This window comes from Chlamydomonas reinhardtii, chromosome 9, assembly GCF_000002595.2.
Source record: "Chlamydomonas reinhardtii strain CC-503 cw92 mt+ chromosome 9, whole genome shotgun sequence".
NCBI lineage: Eukaryota > Viridiplantae > Chlorophyta > Chlorophyceae > Chlamydomonadales > Chlamydomonadaceae > Chlamydomonas > Chlamydomonas reinhardtii.
The window spans coordinates 673,692-692,956 of NC_057012.1; the positions used below are offsets into that span (position 1 = coordinate 673,692).

General features: G+C 66.0%; 3 protein-coding genes across 3 annotated transcripts; 1 reads left to right on the forward strand and 2 right to left on the reverse strand.

The window, feature by feature from the left end:
• Positions 1 to 26: 26 nt before the first annotated feature.
• Positions 27 to 5,282, reverse strand: CHLRE_09g403000v5 (uncharacterized protein). Its single transcript, XM_043066098.1, has 8 exons — positions 5,081 to 5,282; positions 3,706 to 4,957; positions 3,340 to 3,442; positions 2,772 to 2,954; positions 2,261 to 2,395; positions 1,827 to 1,931; positions 1,375 to 1,465; positions 27 to 959 (listed from the first exon to the last, which is right to left on the reverse strand). Exons 2-8 carry the CDS (start codon positions 4,923 to 4,925, stop codon positions 589 to 591), a joined length of 2,208 nt encoding a protein of 735 aa, XP_042920761.1. The 5' UTR covers positions 4,926 to 4,957; positions 5,081 to 5,282; the 3' UTR covers positions 27 to 588.
• Positions 5,283 to 5,339: 57 nt separating this feature from the next.
• Positions 5,340 to 10,662, reverse strand: CHLRE_09g402950v5 (uncharacterized protein). Its single transcript, XM_043066095.1, has 11 exons — positions 10,445 to 10,662; positions 9,907 to 10,014; positions 9,231 to 9,559; positions 8,693 to 8,753; positions 8,401 to 8,510; positions 8,129 to 8,215; positions 7,708 to 7,763; positions 7,448 to 7,508; positions 7,079 to 7,234; positions 6,567 to 6,653; positions 5,340 to 6,120 (listed from the first exon to the last, which is right to left on the reverse strand). Exons 1-11 carry the CDS (start codon positions 10,527 to 10,529, stop codon positions 5,923 to 5,925), a joined length of 1,338 nt encoding a protein of 445 aa, XP_042920762.1. The 5' UTR covers positions 10,530 to 10,662; the 3' UTR covers positions 5,340 to 5,922.
• Positions 10,663 to 10,832: 170 nt separating this feature from the next.
• Positions 10,833 to 19,254, forward strand: CHLRE_09g402900v5 (uncharacterized protein). Its single transcript, XM_043066093.1, has 4 exons — positions 10,833 to 14,542; positions 14,782 to 14,846; positions 15,033 to 16,065; positions 16,310 to 19,254. The coding sequence occupies exons 1-4, from the start codon at positions 10,931 to 10,933 to the stop codon at positions 16,409 to 16,411; spliced, it is 4,812 nt and encodes a 1,603-aa protein (XP_042920763.1). The 5' UTR covers positions 10,833 to 10,930; the 3' UTR covers positions 16,412 to 19,254.
• The last annotated feature ends 11 nt before the right edge of the window (positions 19,255 to 19,265 follow it).

The window sequence follows — 19,265 nt, forward strand, 5'->3', positions numbered from 1 at the left end:
TTTCCAGGTTTCGGCATGGGCGCATGGCAATTGAACCCCTACCCCCGGCCCCTGCATGCTCCCCACTGACCAGAGCGCGTATTGTGTCTCAGCACCTGCTTCCCCGCAGCTCCACAGGAGTTCTTGCTCGATAAATGCAGCAATCCCCACAATACTGGGGGCACTTAAGTACTAGAAGTAGAACCACACCGCCCGCATGTGATAGACAATGCGAATAGACCGGCATGATGTGCAGCGGCCACCCGGGCTTAGCCCTGCTGGCCAGCAGTCCCTACGCCTTTCTGCGACGCCATGCCCACACAACATAAATAATCTGCGCCCCCATCACATCAGGAGCGGTCATCAGCTCATACGTCATTGGCGCGATGCATTATGGCAGGTCCTATGCCGTTCTACCATGTGCGACGGCGCGTATGCGGGCAGGTACACGTACTCCTAATGTGTACCGTAGAAGCCCTAGCGGCCCTAAACCTTCAAAGCAGTATGGCCGCCACTAGGCATGCTTGCTTTGCCACATAACGGTATCAACACATGAACTTGCACGCCACTTTCAATGACGACGCCAGGTCAGCTGCCGGAGCGACGCGGCTACGCGCGGCCGCGCTTGCCCAGCGCATGCCCTCCGCCGCCCGTTAGCGTGCCATTGCCATTGCCCGCCCCGGGCCCCGTGGTGTGTATGTACGGTGCATCGCCATCCTCCCCATCCCCGGTCCCCTCTTCCTCCCGACCCCTGTCCCCGCCCCTGCCTCCTCCTCCTGCTCCCGCGCGCCTGCCCCCGCGCCCCTGCCCGTGTCGCTGCTCCTCCGCCTCCACGTCCGACACCAGCGGCCCCAGGATGTCGGCGTCCGGCGCCACGCCCTCCCGCGGCACCTGCAGCCAGCCGGCCAGGTAGGTGTCGGCCCGCCCCAGCGCCTCCAGCACCTCGCCACTGCGCCACGTGCCCTCCGTGCAGTTGCGGCCTGTGGCGCGTGTGTTTGTGCGCGCACGTGTGTATGTGTGCGTCAAGAAAGCACGGGCGTGTGCGGGCGCGTGTGTGTTTGTATTTGTTAGGAAAGCACAGGCGTGCGTGTGCGTGTGCGGTGTGTTCGTGTGTTAGGAAAGCACGGGCGTGTGTGTGCGTGTGCGGTGTGTTCATGTGTTAGGAAAGCACAAACGGGGAAAGGGTTGACACTGTGCAACCGACTGCACAAGCAAACAACCAATATGGCGTGCATGTATCATTGCGTGCGTGTGCTTGTTTCGTTATAAGAAAGCACACGGGTGAGTGCGGCATGGCGCGTGACTGTGCAGGAGATCAGAACAGGCCAGCCAGCCAGCCAGCCAAGCCTACAGGCTCCCAACAGGCTCGCCCCCGCCCACCCACCCAGCACCTACCTGTGAGCGGGTCGATGGTGACGATGCGGTCGCCGTGGTCGACGTGGCCGAAGCCCAGGCTGGCCTTGGGCACCAGCCCGCCGTCCCTGACCTGCGGGTGCGTGCCAGGAAGTACAGGGGAATGGGAACATGAACACCGTGCATGACCTGGGTGCAGGGCCGAGCATCATAAACCCCCGCTGCCCGCCACCTACAGACCTCAACACACCCACCGCCCCAGCCCCTTCCCGCGGCAGCCCTCACCTCATCCCCCACCCCTCCCTACCGCCACGCCCATCGCCACCACCCCGCCCCTGCATCCCTCCCTCTTCCGCCCCAGTGCCATGCGGCTTTCGTGTCTCGGGTTTCATATTGGGAATGGTGTAAACACGTCAGCACTTCGATGCTCGTGATTTAATCGCTCCTTTATCCTGATGAACGGCCACCCACCCCACCCACCCCAGCCGCCTCACCGACACGGCCATGGTGTTGACGTCGAAGCTCCTGCCGTACCGCCGCAGTGCGCCGTGCAGCAGGCAGCCCAGGTCGCCCATGTCGCTGCCGCGCTTGGCCTCCTCCTGTGTGTGGGGGGGTGGGCGGGGGGGATTGCAAAGATGGTACAGAGAAGTGCAGCGAGGTAGCGGGGGGTGGGTGGCTGGGCTGGTGCGGGGTTGATGCAGGCAGTGCACATGCACCCAGACGCGTACAACGCAGGCCCTATGCTGCCCTGCCCTGCCCTGCCCTGCCCTGTCCTGTCCTGTCCTGTCCTGTCCTGTCCTGTCCTGTCCTGTCCTGTCCTGTCCTGTCCTGTCCTGTCCTGTCCTGTCCTGTCCTGTCCTGTCCTGGATTGAACCAAACTACCCCCCACCCACCCAACATCCACACCCAGCCACACCCACCCACCCACCTGCAGGTGCGCCAGCAGCATGTAGGTCAGGCCGTAGCTGCTCAGCCCCCCGCTGGCCACCTCCGCCAGCCCCTCGGCGCGCATGTAGCTCTTGAGCACCAGCACCAGCGGCCGCAGCGCGGGGTAGGCCACGGCCTGAGAGGGGCAGGCAGAGGGAGGTGGGGAGCGAGAGGAAGGAGGCGGGAGGTGGTTGGCGGGGGGGGGGGTGCACTGCCATGGCGGTAGACAGGTCTTTGCACAAGCCCAACCAACGCCAAGGAGCAGATGAAGGATGCGTCACGGGGAGGGGGTAACCTGTCGACGTGCAGTGTACATAGGCCTACCCAGCAGTCTAGCTCAACAGCCGAGGCATGGGGAAGCACCCGTGGGAAGCACCTGCCCTGCTCCCCATGTTCCCGCATCCTCAAGCCTCCCGAAACACAAACAGTGCGCACTTGCGCGGTGTCCGCCCACTCTTCTCAGCTGCTCATCTGCTCATCTGACCCACCCGCACTCGCACTCGCGCCCGCACCTGCTGCCGTATGAAGGCCGCCGCGCGCGGGCCGCTGTCGCTGGCTATGCTGACGTCCACGCTGACGCCCGAGTGCGTGGTGAGCTTGAGGATGGGGATGCGCGCGTGCCGAATGGCCAGCAGCTTGGACAGCCGCAGCCGGCCGCGCAGCTGCGGCGTGATGCGGTCCAGCAGCCGGGCCACCTGCGGGGCACGGCAGGCCGGGTGGGGGGCGGGAGGGAAGGGGGTAGTTGACTCCAAACCCAACCCAACCAAGACACAGAACCAGAGCGCGGAGAAGGTCTAGTTTGGCAGGGAAGGGAGTGGGGTTGCAAGGAAGAGAAGTTGATGTGCATACAGGGTACATTCGAGGACAGGGTCGTGAGAGGTATGAGCTGTACGGCTGTTCAAACCCTCCTCTGACTGCACTTTCGCCCCGTCCATCCCTCCTCCTCTATCGCCATCTCCGTCTGTCGCATCCTCCTCCACCGCCAGCCCCTCCTCCACCTACCCCTCTCCCTCCTGATGGAGGCATCATGCGCCCCCCCCCCGGCCGCGGCTCCTATCCCCCGCATCATCGCCGACCCACCCTCGGGCGCTCCTCTCGGCCGTAGAAGCCCAGCTGCGGCGACGGCTCCGCCAGCCCCACCAGCACCACGTCAATGTCGGAGGAGGAGGTGCCCAGGCCGCAGCTGGGCAGGGGGAGCACAGGGGGAGCGCACAAATAGGCGAGGGGGCATGGGGAGGGGGACAGTTGGCGTGTGTGAGAGGGCGAAAATGACAGGTCGGGTTGGGGTCCTGGAGTTGAGGAAAGGCGGAGTGGGACGGGAGCAGGAGCACAGAAAGGCAGGGGGTTGCGGGAAGTATTGAGGATGTAGGTGTATATACGCCACCCGACCGCACAGCGCCGGACCGCACGCCCCGCCACCCCCTCCCATACCCCGCCACCACTCACACGTAGCTGCCAAATGGCTCCACTCGCAGCCGCCCGCGCGCCTCGGGGAAGGCCGCGGCCGCCGCCGCCGCCACCTCCCGCAACACGCCCTCCCGCGCCTCCGCCTCCGCCGCGCTGGGCGTCAGCTCCGCCACGATGCGCTTCACGTTGCGCCCCAGCACCGTGTACACGTGCCCCTGCCGGGACACATAGTCCGGGTCCGCTACAGCCGCCGCTGCAGCCGCTGCAGGCGACACCGAGGCTGGAGCAGCGCCGGGACCCCTCCCACCTCCCACTGGCGCGGGCACGGGAGCCTGGTGGTGGTGCCCGTGTGGGTGGGTGTAGGGAGCACGGGGCCCCCTCGGAGGCCCCGGCCCTGCCCCACCACCTTGTCCCGCATCTGCTGCCGCACCCCTTGCATCCCGGTCGTCACGCCGGTTGGCTGCGGCCGGCCCCATGCCCGCACCCCCGCCCGCCGCCGTGTGCTGCGCGGGCGCGTAGCGGCGCTCATCTGGGTCGGGCGTGCGCTCGCGCTCCCGGTCGCGGCCGCGGTCCCACAGCGGTAGCCCCGCCGCCCCCGCCGCACCACCATGCCCTCGATCCGCGCCCTGGCCCCGGCCCTGGCCTGCCCAGGAATCTGGGCGGCCGTAGCCGTGTGTACGACCCACATCGCCGCCCCGGCCCCCCGGACCGCCAGGCGGCTGCGGCGGTGGCGCCTCTGAGAAGGGCCGCCGTGCCCGACCCACATCACCCCCTGCCCCGCCGCCGCCTCTGCCTGGGCCACCTGGCGCCGTCGGCCCGGAGGGTCGGGCATAGTCATAATCATAGCGCCGGGCCTGGCCGTTGGCCTGTCTGCTACCATCCCCATAAACCTGCTGAGGCTGCCCCTGCCCCTGCTGGTGTTGCTGGTGCTGCTGCTGGTGCTGCTGGTGCTGACCGTACCCGTGACCCTGGCCCGGACCGATGCCGCCTCCGCCGTAACCACCGCCATACGCCGCCCCGTTGCCCCCGTACCCGCCGCCGCCTCCGTAGCCCTGCCCGCCGGTGCTGCCGGGGCCGGGGCCCCCTGGCCCCTGGCCAACGACGCCGTACGCGGGGCCGCCTGCAGGGCCCATAGGCGGGAAGCCCGCCATAACAGGCATCGCCACGACCGGAAGGTGCAGGGCTGCACCGAGTTGGGCGCCAGGCATAATTGGCAGCAGCACGCCTGGGCCAGGCGGCATGGGCATAGGCACCGGCATCAGCATGCTCTGAGGGCCTTGCTGCCTTGGGTCTGCGAGTGAAGGCGCACCCGCTTTAGCGCACAATCGGTCAACTCCCGGCCCGCCGTTTTCTTGACCTACTGCTATTCGAGAACGCTTACTATACAGCATTTTACACTTTATCGCCACCATACCGTAGTTCTGTGGCTGTCCGTGCCATTCCGTCGACTGGTTGTTTCCTCCGCCCCCACGGCCGCCATAAACGTGCTGATACATGTTAGAGGTGCAGTTCTAGGACGTTTCAAGAGAATGCAGTTAGCTAGATGGGAGCAAAAGCGAGCGCGGCTAAACGGCCATTCTGTCGTTTTGCCATTTTGTGCTGACCAACACCTCAGCACAATGAAGACTGCATGAGTTATTCACGCCCAGTGGATAGATGAGTCAATATGTTGTGCATGTGTGTCGACTTTGCACATGGTGCCTGCCTGCGGCGGGTTAAGGCCCATCTCAAAAGGAAGGGCTCGGCCGCAATACCGGTCCCCCTGAACCGCCGCTTGCCGGCACGTCCACCGTATCATGAGATCGCCCGTCTCCGCTCAGGCTCAAACCATTATCTATTACTCAAGGACAGTATGGCGACTATTGACAGGACCATAGTTATAAGATCACAAACCACAGATCCTGTGAAGAACCCCAACATCAGCGGTGCACGCAATCCGTGTTCAGACGTCCTTGGTCATCTACTTAAGCCTCCGCCCTAGTCCTCAACGTCCCGAGCTCTCTCTTGAACACGACCCGAGCAGTGCCGCTTCCTACACCCTACATCCTGGAAACCGCCGTTACTGGTCGCTTTGCAGCGCTTCACAAGGAATCCGCCAGAGGACTCCCCTTGCCGACACTCCCTTCTGCTGCCCCCGCCCCTTTCCATCTGCCGACAAGACGCGTTCAGCTCCACTGGCCACTCAAAGCATCACAACAAACTTACACCACGCCTCAAGCCCACTTCAACACCCCCCCATGTTACGACGCTCACTCCTCACTGCTTCTTAGCGTCGCCTGCCCCGTCGCTGCCCTTGCCCTCCTGCTGCTGCTTCCCCCCTGGCGCTGCCGAGCCCGGCGCCACCTCATCCGCCTCATCTGCGGTGTCCATCACCATGCCCTCCAGGTCAAGTTCCGCCTCGTACAGGTTCTTGATCCGGAGCCGGTCCATGTCCTCCCGCGTGGCGCCAAAGATCTGGATCCAGGATTGCGGAGCGTGGGGCAGCTTAGCTCATTGCAATCCCAATTCCCAAATATGCCGAGACCCAAGCCACTACTGCTCGTTATGGCACCCTATACGCCCAACTGTAGGTCCCAATAACAGTGGGTGCCTGGGTGGGTGTCCCCGGCTCCAGCACGGCAGCCCAAGGCGCCAGGTCTTCCAGCGGCAAGCTGGTGGGCGCATGAAACTGTGTCAACTCAGACACACGGTGCCCCCAACTCTTGGGAGCGGTTGACCTGGTGCCCCCACAGCCGTGGTGGCTGCAGACGCCTTCGCTGGGTCGGTTCTGCAAACGCCTCCACACCCGCCCCCGCCTGCCCATCCCCCACAGCCAAACCGCCACCCTCCCCACCCCGCCCCACCCGTACAGCACGCCAGCACCTCGCACCTCGCCCCCTCCCCTCCACCCCCCGCCTCACCTTGCCGATATCCGCCACATTGCCGGCGCCGCCCTCCGACTCCGCGCCCTGCCCCACCAGCCGCTCGCACTCCGCCAGGTAGAGCACCTGAAAGAGAGGCAGGGGGGCGGGGGGGAGGGAGCCGTGCACTTTCAAGGAGGAGACGGCGAGCAGCGCATGGACAACACCCAGGAAAGGGCTGTCAGCGGGCCACACGACGAAACGGCGCCCCAGGTGTTCCCTGCACGTGTTGCACTTGCTCCTCCCGCATCCCCAGTTCCTTAGCTTGCCTTCCTGCGCCATGCACCGCCTCGCGGGATTACATGCGCATCAACGCCCTCCATCCACATAAACGCGCTCGGATTGGTTTGACTACCGCGCCTTCGCCTCTTGTTTTGCTTTTGGTTCTTTTAGCTCCTCCCCAAAACGCCCCCGGCGCCCCTTCCATATTGGGATAGTGAGAAACAAGAACTGGAAGTGATGAGAGCAACCCCCACCCCCACCCCCACCCATCTCCCCCCAACGCGCCCCACCTTGCGGAACAGCGCCATGCAGGTGGCCTTTCGCTGCGCGCCCGACAGCGTCAGGCCCTCCGTGTTGAGCATGAGCGTGCCGTACTTGTCGTACACACGCGCCGAGCGCTCGCGCAGCGCCTCGCCCGCGTCACCGTCCGTCAGACCCAGACCCGTCTGTGGGGTGGGGTGGGGTGGGGTTACACTCATGATTAGCTAAACAAATGGTGGGTTGGGGTGGCGGAGGGTTGGCTGTGCGTTGTGGTGGATGTTGCGGGAAGCTGTGTTGGGTGATGCCTATGGTCGTGCTGGCAGGATTGCGGTGCAGGCTAATCCTCCAAGACCCCTCCGCCCCGAGCCCCCTCCGCTACCCTCTGCCCCCGCACCCACCTTGAGCGCAACCAGGTCCTCCACTGCGCCCTGGTCGAACTTGCGCTCGCGCAGCAGGTACCTATGACAGGGAGGGGGCGAGGCAGGCAGGGAGGGGAAGGAGGGTGCGGTGGTCGCGTACCGATGACCGACATGGAGACGCGTCTCTCCGCGCAGCATCCCAACAACGTGCCATTGCAAGACCCGTGCCAAACCCCAATTGCCGCCGCCCTCGCCCCCACGTAGCCTCCCCTCCCCCCCTGCAGCAGTGCACCACGCACCACAGGTACTTGCGGAACACCTCCACCGCCGTGAAGCCACTGGCCCGCTGCAGCCGCTGCAGGGGGGGAAAATAGGAGGGGGGGGCAGGGGGGGAAGGCGAGGCAGGGAGAGCGTGAGCGGGTGGGCAAGGAGCGGGTTTCGAGTGCGGACGGATTCCGGGCATCGGGTTGGGTTGGGTTGGATGATTGAGGCAGGTGAGAAGGCGGTGGCAACAAAGCAGTGCTGGTGTTGGTGCATAGGCGGAGGTCGCATTCGCACCCGCGGGATCCTGACCCCACTGCATGCCCCTTCTTCCGCCTGTGTCGCGGGCGGCTATCTCCATACCGCCTCCTCCCTTCCCCCCTCCCTCGCAACCCCCGCCCCAAACCTCCCTACCCCCCCTCCCTCGTGCCCTGCCCCCCCTCCGCGTCCGCCCCTCACCTTGAGCTCTGTGGGCGTGAGTCCCGCCCGGTTGCCCGCCAGCAGGAACTTGTTCAGCCCATCCACCAGCTCCCGGTTGCGGTCGATCTGGAGGAGGAGGGAGCAGGAGGGGGAGGTGGGGCCGGGGAACCGCGTTGCTTAGCACGGGAAGGGGCGGCAGCGGAAGGGCACAAGCATTGAGGCAGGCGGCAACGTCTTCCCCACAGTCCCGCCCCCACGCCCTCGCGCCCACGCAGCCCCCCAGCCGCCCGGCCCCGGCCCCTCGGCCGCACCTGGCGCATGCGCTTGGCCCGGGCCGTGTTGGCCTTCTCGTAGGTCCGGTACACGGCCAGGCCGATGGACCCCAGCAGCGCAGCAGCCACCGCGCCCAGGACCAGCTTGCCTGCAGCAGGTGGTGGGGGTCAGAGGTGGAGTCGATGGGGGTGTGGATGAAGCCCCCAGCGCATGGCGCGCAGCCCCAGCCTTGTCCCCGCCCCAGACCGCCGCAATCGCGGGACCGAACCATTCGCTCAGACCCCGGCCCAGCGCCAGCCAGCCAGCCCGCCCCCCGCCGCCAGCCCGCACCCGGCAGTGTGGTGGTGAGGAAGGACTGCGTGTTCCGTGCAGCCGACTGGAATGTGAGCGGCTGCACAGCACCGAGGGGGGAGGAGGAGACACGGAGGAAAGGGAAGAGGAGGGGATTGCATACGATAGTTAAGAAAGAGAGGCGGAGCACCCGTCAAGCTCTGTGGACTACCCACGCCGCCCCTCCCAAAGCCCCAGCCACTCTCTTCGGCTAGGGCGTATGACCCGCCCCGCCTTAGCGAATAGAGGCTACATGTGGGATGACAGCCGCGGGCAAGCCAGGGCTTCATAAACGCACGAGACACGTACGCACACTCGAGGAGAGAACCTCGAATGACCCCCATGCTCCTCGCCTTAGCCCATCTGGGTTTGCTTCTTAGTCTTAACCTCCGCCCCCGCCCCTCGGCTCTAGCAGATACCCCACCGCCAAAAGTCTTCTGGTTTGCCCCTTACTCCTGCCCCCGCCGGTCGGCACTGCAGACTTCACCGTCTTGCATTTGAAGCCACCCTCTTCCCTCCCTCGACGCCGGCCTCTCACCTCGATGATTTGCTCCACCTCCATCTCCTCCACCTCCGTCACCACCACCGTCTGAGGCTTCTTGGCAGCCGGCGCCACCGCCACCGTCTCGGCCACAGCCGGCGCCGCCGTCGCCATCTCCCCGCCCTCCGCCGCCGCTGCAGCAGCAGCCTCGGGCGCGGCCGCTGCCGCGGTCTTCTCTCCGCCCGCTGAAACCACCTCTTCCCGCTCAGCCTTTGCTTCCCCCTGCTTGGCCGCCGCCGTCTCCGCCGCCGCCAGGGCCTCGCTCTCCTCCGTCTCCTCCTCCTCCGTCTCGCTTTCCAGCACTTGTTGCCGCATCTGACGCCGGTCTGCAGACGGAGAGGGCAGAAGGGGAGGGGAAGGGGGCGGATACGGTCCAGTCCAAATCCAAGCGACCCGGACGCGAGCAGGAAGCTGCTCAGCTCCGATCTAGATCCCATTCCCAGGCACGCCCCCCAAACGTACCCAGGCACGCCCCTTCAACGTATCCAACTTCCCACACGCATCTCCGCCTCCTCCCCCGTGTTCATCCTTGATGCCCCTGCCCCGCAAGGCCCAATCCGTACGGCCACGCCCAGCGCACACATGCGCACAGGGCTGCCCCTGACACCGGCACCCCCATGCCGCCATATCCACGCGCGCAGTCACTCCCGGCGGCGCCGGTGCATCTGCTTACTCGGCAGAGCGGCGGGCGTGTGCGTCCAGCGGCGGGGGGTGTTGGCAGTGGGGCTGCGGCAGGGCGCCCGAGGCGGCAGCACGGGTGCAGCAGAGCCGGCCGCGCGCACTGTCCGGGGGCGGTATGCGATGAGGGCGATGTGTTGATGGGCTTTAGAGAAAGGAGGCTGGCAAACGCGGAGTGCGAGCGAGGGTTGCACGTGCGTGCGGAGGTGCACGGCTGGTGGCACCACCGACTGGTGGACCGAGGTTTGGCGCGACCCAGTATAAGGATTACCCAGTACCCTCTATATGCTGCATAATTGATTGGCTTCGGCGCTGATGAGATCCGTGGCGCCTGCGCACGCGTGGAGCAAAGCCGCCGCTTCGTTTGGGCGCTCCAGGCCAGGATTTCCTCATAGATCTCATTTATTTCATAGATGAAGCCATTTGCGATGCAGGCAACAGGCCGTGCGCAAACGGAAGGCAAACGACAACGTCGCCACTGCTTGCCGCAATTCAAGTGGCCTGTGGATTATAGAAGCCATAGCTTAACACACCTGGAATGGTCACCGTGCTCGCGCGTGTCGTCTGCTGCGAGGCTGAGGCCCGCGCAGCGAGCGCACGCTGTGACTGCGAAATCATTCTGTAGCACTATTTACCTAATATTAGCATGTATCTGCAGTGCTTACCACTTCCAAGCTGCCTGAGCTGGCTGCACAATCCCGCCGAAATCCCTCATTTACTAGTATCAAGCCACACGTGGTTGATTGTTTTCCGCGTATCTGTACACGGGTGTAATATGTAAATTATACCTTAAAGTGGCCACCATTTCGACGTGACGCGGGAACTGGTTTCGGGCAGCTCACGTCGTGCCACGCTTTGTGTTCTGCTAGTTGCACATGTTACGCTTTCTAGCTATATTGACAGTCCGTTAGCCTAGGCGGTGCTAACGACGCTGCGCAACTCTGCAGGCTCACAGAGGGCGCATGGACTGTGCAGGGCAGCCCCGAAAAGAAGAGGGCCAGCTCGTTTGCACAATTTCAATGCGGCCGTCGCCATCAAAGGCTGCAAGCCCAGGCATCCTCTGGCCCTCTGGCGGAAGCAGCGGCGGAAAGGAGTCAGCTGACCCGGGCGCGTCGTCTGGGAAAGGTGGCTTGCGCGGATTGCTAAGCTCCATCCGGGCCCAGTTCGCGGATGCGCTCGGCTCTGACTCCACTCTGCGCAGATCAGGGGGCCAGCAGCAGCTGCTGCAACGACAGCAGCACGACAGCGGCAGTGGCGGCAGAAGCGGCGGGCAGCACGTCAGCGCCAGCACCAGTCAGCTGCCAGAATTTGTGGCAGCTGCGGCGACGTCGCAGCAGCACCAGCACCAACAGCAACGGGGAGGAGCCGGCACCATTGCGTCCGAGCTCGAATCGCCTTTTGCACTCCCTTGGGCGGAGGCTGGTCTGGGCGGAGGCCATGGCGGCGCCGGTTCCGGAGCTTGCGGTAGTGGTGTTGCCGGTGCAGCGGGGGCGCGGGCGCGCAGCCAGCCCAGCATCAGCGCAACGGCTCGCAGCGCCGCCTCGCAGCCCGTCGCGGCCTTGCTGCTCCGGAGCTACCCGGATCAAGAACCCTTCGCAGCGGCGGCCGCAGCAGCGGCAGCGGCAGCTGGGGCGCCAAGGGCGGCAGCAGCGGGGGAGGCAGCAGCAGGTGCAGGGTATCAGGCACATGTAGGAGCCACCGGCAGCGCTGGCGGCGGCGGTGCGTCCCTGCATGGCAGCTCTGGACGCGGTGGCGGCAGTGGCGGGTCAGCCGGCGGCGTGCTGCGCTCCGGGTCCGCCGCAACGGTGGCGATGGTGGAGAGTGCGGCTGCGGGCGCAAACCTGGTGGCACACAGCATGCGCTCCAGCGGCCCCTCCGGCAGCCCCCAGCCACACCCGCAATCCCTGCCTTTAGCGCTGCCCCTGCTTCCCCTCGCCGCCAGCGGCAGTAGTAGCGGCCTGCTGAGTGGCAGTGGCGGCACACATGCACTTCCCGGGCCGGGCCACGCAGGGGAGCTGGGCTCGGGCGTGAGCCACACGAGCCATGGGAGCGGCGGCGACGGCGGCGGCGCGTTCGGCGGCGGCGCTTTCGGCAGTAGCGTCCTGGCCAGCGGAGCAGTAGCGGGCGGCGTGCTGGCGAGTGGTGTTGTGGCGTGCGGTGCGGCTGCGAGTGGAGCAGTGGCTGGCGGAGCGATGGCAAGTGGAGCTGTTACGAGCGGAGCTGTGGCCAGCGGGGCAGCAGCTAGCGGTGACTCGCAGGGGAGCGGCAAGCCGGAGGTGGCGGTGTTCTCGACTCAGCTGTTTGGGGCCGGAGCAGCAGGAGGCGGGGGCCCTCGGGGCAGCCCTAGCCAGGGCGGACAGGGCGGGGCGGCGCAGGCTGTGTGCCCGGCAGCAGCCGGCAGCCTTCCTTCGCAGGGCAGTGGCGGCAGCGACAGGGGCGGCAGGGCTGGCAGCAATGCCCTGCACGGCACTCCTGCCTCTGGAGATATGCAGGGCTCGGCCGCTGTGGCGGCGGCCGCCGCCGCCCCGGCCCCACATACCTCCCATCTCTCCTCAGCCTTACGCCCCGCCGCCCACCAACGGGACCAACCGCAGCCGCACCTGCTGCCCGCGGTGGATGATGCCGCAGCCGCGGCCACAGCCGCGGCCGCTTGCACAGGCGCCTCTCCTTCGCAGCACGTGGGCGCAGCAAGGGACGGGGCAAGCGCTGCGGCGACGGGCGCCGCTGCCGGGACGTCGGCCCCGGCTCAGGCTGAGGGCAGCGCCGAGGCCAAGGCCGAGGCCGAGGCTGGCGGTGCGTCCCACGCCGAGAGCGAGGGAGCCGTTGATGCTGACGAGGCAGGAGGCGCCGTGGCGGGCGGCGCGGATGGCGGTGGCGGCGGCAGTGGCCTGGCGGGTGATCGCCAGCACCCCGACCGCGACCTGCTGGACCGGCTCACGGCCGTGCCGCGCACGCCCGAGGGCGGTGCCGAGGGAGGCCGCGCCGCCCGCACCGCTGCGGCAGGGGCGACAGGGGCAGCGGTTGCGGGGGCGGCGGGGGCAGGGCCGGCGGCGGCTGCGGCGGAGTCGGAGGCGAAGCAGCGGCCGAGTCGCTCTCAGAGTAGCACGGAGCTGAGTGCCGTGGTGGCGCAGGCGGTGCAGCGGCTGCAGCAGCGGCAGCAGCAGGAGAAGGCGGCGGCGCGCATGGCGCGGACTGTCTCAATGCAGCACCACCACACCCATTTCCACAACCACCTGTCGGGCGGCCCTCCGCTGATGCAGCAGCGGCCGACCAGCCCTGCCTCCGTGCTGCGGGTGCTGACAGCCGCCACCGCGCTGCCGGTAGACGAGCCGGTGGCGGCGGCGGTTGTGGACGTAAGCGCACGCTCTCCTGGCGGCGGCAGGGGCGTCGTGGGGAGCTGCATACCACTACTGGCGTCCTACCCAGGGCCTGCCGGTGGCGGCGGCGGCAGGCGCCTGAGCCCGGTGGCTGCCGAGGCGCTGGCGGCGGTTATGTCCGCTGCGGGTGTGACGGCGGGGTGGGCGGCCAGCCCCGCCGCTCACCTGGGCTTGGGCTTGGGCTTGGACCAGCAACAGCACCAGGCGTACCAACACCAGGCGTACCAGCAGCAGCACCAGCAGCACCAGCAGCACCAGCAGGCGCACAGGCACACAGGCGGCGTGGGCGGCGGCGCTGACGGTGGCGTCGGCGGTGGTAATCAGCTGGCAAGGCACCAACATGACCTGTGCGCCGTAACGTCGCCAGTAGCAGGGTCGGCGGCGGCTACAACAGGGGCGTTGGCGGCGGTTGGGGGGCTGGGCGCCAGCAGCGGCTTTAGCAGCGGCCTGACGGCGGCACCGCGGCAGCTGCTGGCGGCGGCGGCGGCGGCAGCAGAGGCCCGTGGCGGCTTCCACGCTGCTCGGATCAGCACCGGCAGCGTCTCAGCCCACCCCGACGACCATATGGAGCAGTGGCTACGTCGGGGCGAGAGTAGCATCGGCAGCGGCGGCGCCACACACGATGGTGGCGGCAGTGGTGGCGGCGGGGCGGAGGCCGGCAAGCGGTCGCGACTTGGCGGCGGCGGCGGCGGCGCCAGTACCAGCCATGTCTTGTCGGACGCGGCGGGGGCGGCGGGCGCCCGCGGCGGCGGCTCGGCCTCGTTCACGGAGGGCGTAAGTGTGACGTGTACGGCAGACCGGCTGGCGGCGCTCGTCCACAGCGGCGCCGGCGGCGACGCCGCCACCAGCAGCTACCTGCAGCAGCTGCTGCTGCCCGCCGACCACCTCGCGTCAACCGCCTCCGCTGACCTGACGTACAGCGGCCACGTGCCCAGTGCCGTGGCCCTCGCGTACGGCAGTGCGGGAGGTGGCGGCGGTACGGGCGGCGGTGGCGGCACCGCAGGCGGCGGCGCGAGTATGAGCGACGTGGCGGCGGCCGCCGGGCTGGGACTCACCAGCGGTACGTACGGCGGCGGCGCCAGCGGAGTGTACGGCGGCGGTAGCAGTGGCATGTACGGCAGCGGTACGTACGCCGGTGGGATGTACGGCAGCGGCGCGCTCAGCGGCAGTTACATGCTGGGTGGCGGCGGCGGATTGCTGCCGACGCTGTCATCCGACAATACAGCGGCGCTGTATGGGTACGGCGATGCGATGGTGAGGTTGAGTGTGAATGTGAGCGAGGAGTGCAAGATGGAGTGGCCGGGTGGGCGATTGCGAGTGAGGCCAATGTGCAGTGGCTGCGGTGAGCAACCAGCCGTTCGGCGCAAATTGCAAAGAAGCTTTTGGAGCTTTGGCTCTCACCTGGCACTGACCCTGCGCCGCATCTGCACATGCGGCGCACACAGGCGTGCTGAGTCGGCCCTCTCCTCTGCCCTTGTGCTTTCTGAACACAGGCGCGCTGCTCCTCCGGTGGCCCGTTGGGCGGCGGCGGTGGCGGCAGTAGCGGCGGCGGCAGTAGGTGAGGCATGGCAGATGCAATCCGAAACCGGGCGCCGGGGAACATGTCCACCCATGTACTGCATCCTCTACATGTGCTCCCTTGCTATGTGCGCAAAGGCACGCATAGTGTCGACCCCTTTCCCGTGTTTTCAGACGCTCGCACGCACACAGACGTGTTCCCTTCCTTGCGTTCTCTGACACACAGGCCCGGATCTGCAGTGCTGACGACACACTCGCCGCGCGGCAGCTACACAGCCACCACTGCCACCACCACCACCGCCGCCGCCGCCATGGCTGCCTCGCACAGGCGGCTGCCCTCCGGCCCCTCCGCCTTCGTCGGCTCGTCGCTATCGCCGCAGAGCGGCGGTGCAGGGCACCACCAGTTCCGCAGCGGCGCCTCGCCCCTCGCAAGCGGCGGCGCAGGCAACTCCCTGGCCCGAGCCATACACAACATGGACGCTGCCGCCGCCGCAGTGCATGGGGACGCGGTGCCGCCGCCGCCAGAGGGCGCGAATCCGGACTCGGGCAAGACCGCGGCGCAGCTGATCGCGGAGCTGAAACGCACATACGAGGTGGTGGCCGCCGCCAACGCCGCCGCCGTGGCGGCCGCCGCCGCCGCCCATGAGGCCGCCGCGGCTGGGCTGTCGGCGCCGCTGGGCGGCGCCGCCAGCGCCTCCGCCGCCGACGTCGCGGCTGCCGCCGGGCTGGGCGACCTGCCGCCGGGCATCCTCATGACGGCGCTTGGATCCAGCGGCGCCGGCAGGTACGGCAGCGGCGGCGGAGGCTCTGGCCGCACCACCGCCGCCAGCAGTCCGCGGGTGGCAAGGATGCTCAAGATGGCGGCGACCGGGCTGCACAGCCCATTCGAGAGCAGCAGCATTGCCTTAAAGGGTGCGGGTGGCGGCGCCGCCGCTGCTGCCGCCACAGGCGCCGGCACCGCCAGCAGCACTGCCCTGGAGGTAGAGAGTATCTTCACCGTCAAGACCGCCGCCGCAGCGGCAGCAGCCGCTGGAGCCGGCAGCACCGGCGATAATCCCTTTGTGACGGCGGCCAAGACGTCGCCGTACAACACGCCTCCCTCGGCGGCGGCGCTGGCGCGCCTGGATGTGCGGGACCGGTGGGTGGCGGCGGAGGCGGCGGCGGCCGAGGCAGTGGAGGCGGCGGTGAAGGCGGCAGCACGGCGGGAGGAGCTGACGGCGGCGCTGTGGCGGCTGGTGCAGGGCAAGGACTCGGACGCGGTGAGTGCGTTGACTGCGTTGACCGCATGACGGCATGTGCATGTGCATGACGGCATCTGCATGTGCATGTGCATGTGTAAGGCAGTGTGTCATCATGTGTATCGCGACACACATGCACGCCCTTATGCGGACCCTCCACCCACGTGTACGCGCAATCCCACATGCAAGCACGCACAAACAATCAAACACCGAGACCCACAAGCATACACATCTCGATCACATCTCAATCACGCCTCAATGACAGGTGTCCTACCTGCTGTCTCTGGAGCCGGCCAGCCGCGAGCACCGGGCCATAGCGCCGCTGCTCAAGGACATGCGCAGCTGGGTGTACCTGCACATGTGGTGACGTGCGCAGCTGGGTGTGTGCGCAGCTGGTGTGTGGTGACGATGTGGTGCGTGCAGCACATGCGTGTGTGGTGGTGGTGGTGGTGGTGGTGGTGGTGGTGGTGGTGGTGGTGGTGGTGGTGGTGGTGGTGGTGGTGGTGGTGGTGGTGGTGTGCATGTGTCATGTGTGTTTTATTGCGACGCACGCTGTTGTGGTGAGACGAGGAAAACGCGGATGGGATGGGTGTCCATCACACCGCATGTGGGAAACGGCGACAGCTGTGGGAGGCGGCGCTGTGAAGCGCTGTCGGGGCGGGCAGCGGAATGGCACAGTATGTATGTATGGTATGTGTGTGTGCGTGTGTGTGTGCGTGTGTGTGTGTGTGTGTGTGTATGTGTATGTGTATGTGTGTCCAAAAGAGCACAGGGAGAAATTTGCAGGTGCGTGTGTGGGGGGGGGTGTGAAGATGGAAGGCGCGGTAATGAGGACCTGGCGCGCGTAGATAACAGTGTCCCTCGGAAGTTGCACCGCACCGCTTGACACGGCGGCGGTGTGCCATGGATGGAGGGGGTGGGTGTACTAACGCGCCACCCCATGAATGGGATGGTTCATGGAAAGTAGTATGGGTTACTGACTGGGTTAGTCGTGCACTTGTTCGCGGGGTATGGTGGCCTGGCGTGATGGTCTGGCCTGGTGTGGTCTGTTGGCGTGGTGTGACTTTGCCACAACAGTGACGCGTGGCAGTTAGGGTTGGCAGAGCAGCGTCAGGCGCCGGCGGCGATTCAGTAAAAGCCACCGTGACTGCAAAGCATTCTTACCATGGAGATTAAGTCAGTCTAGCAACTACTGATAGGGATACCGAATCTTACATGGCTCCATGAAGCGGCAGCATGGCAAATGGTATGGGCTTGCTCAGCGTGCATGATGGCCTACACCGTATATGTCTGGTTTGCTGCTAGAGGGGCCAAAGCTATGCTACGAGCGGCGTACGATAGATTTGCTTACCAGGCGTTGGAAGTGAAGGGCAGTGGCAGCAGCGGCCTTTCTCTGTCGGCTTGCTTGCTTAAGAATCTGGATTCTGAGCGTTTCCATTGTTTTGAGACTCGTTAGTCGCCATCAAATACGCCACGCACCGCATATGTGGTAGTGCTAGGCGCTGGGCGCTGAAATAATGTGTCTCGTGTGCATATCACTGCACTCACGGCAAGTTCGCCGTAATTGCAGTAGGATGACCCTACGCAGCCGGCGCGTGCGGCGCGCTAGGGGTTGGGATGAGCGGACGCGGCTAGGGGCGGTGTTGGTGTGTGTGGGGTAATACTGCCCGTACGGTATCGCTATCGCCAATTGCCACATCAGATTCCTCGACTTTTCCTGTGCAATTCAAGATCGCATTCAGGTTTTAGAACTTTCCATGTCGCTAGGTAGAACAAGGAACACGTTGGCGAGTGTGTTAAGCTTCTTCGTGGCGTACCCAATGGGCGTACCGGAGCTTGCGCGTGGGCTGCGACTTGAGGACTTGTTGTGCCAGCTACAGGTGCCGGCTGTAGGTGCCAGCTGCCCAATCCATGCCACGCGGGTGGTGGGCCAGCCCTGTGCACCAAAGCTAGCGGGCCAGAGGAAATGAGGAATGGCTGACCCCTGACATGGTTCGAGGCTAATAAGGAGTGTGGAGACTTGCGTGGGCTGGGGTCTAAGCATGTAGATGTTGACGCTGCCTAAGCTGCATACGCTACGCATTTACGCTGGTCACGGCACGTTTTTTGCTTGGAGTGCGGAGGCTGCAGACACCGTAGCGCTTTATGACTATGTTTGTCTATAAATAGCTGGCGAGCATAGCGTGGCACGGTGTGGGGTGCGACTTATTGCTGTTTGGTTGATTGCTCGCTGTGCTTGTGCTTGGCAGCGGGGCGCATGGCGGGCCGTGCCTGTACGAACCGACCCCGGCTATGTCCGGGAGATGAGGAAGACGCTTGCGGCCTCAGACTGGAGACGTGGCTCTTCCCATGCGAGGGGCACCACATATCTTGTCAGACACCGTGGCGCGGTAGTTGTCGATGTGTTCTGAACCCGGTGCAATTAGGCGGGGATGACACGGGCGGCTGTCGCTGCGGCCGCACCCCATGGACGGCGGCGACATGGCGCTGCTGCTGCTGCACCTGGCGCGGCGCGGCTTGTGAGCGAGACTCCAGCGGTGCAGCGGTGCAGCGCTGGGGGCCCAACGGCATGCCGGTGTGCGGCCGCCACTACAGCCGCTTCAACTACTGGAAGCGGGCCGGCAAGCACGCCGAGCTGGTGGACGCTATGAATGGCTGCAGCAAGTCACAGGGCAAGGCACCACATGGCGAGCCACGGGGCAGCTGCGCGGCGTGCGAGATGGAGCAGGAGGAGGAGACTCCAGCGGTGAAGCGCTGGGGGCCCAACGGCATGCCGGTGTGCGGCCGCCACTACAGCCGCTTCCACTACTGGAAGCGGGCCGGCAAGCACGCCGAGCTGGCGGACACCCTGCGCAAGGCCAAGGCCATGGACCTGGCCAGCGACAGCGACAGTGACGTCGAGATTGTGGACAGTGACAGTGACGTGGAGATTGTGGGCGGCTAGTCAGCTGGCGGTTTGGCGGCGGCGAAGGAGGAGGGGTGATGGGTGATGGGTGATGGGCGTATTCAGAGCGTGAGATGGCGGCGAAGGAGGAGGGGTGAGGGGTGATGTTGACGGTTGGCACTGCCTGGTGGCGCGAGCGTGGATGCAGGCGCCGGCGTGTGCGTCTGTGTTTAGGCGCAACACGCCACGGTGTACGGAGAGGTGCGACGGGCCAGGGTAGGGGGCAGGTTGGCGTAGTTTGTAGGGTGCAGCGGAGAGGTATTGAGGTGTCATATCG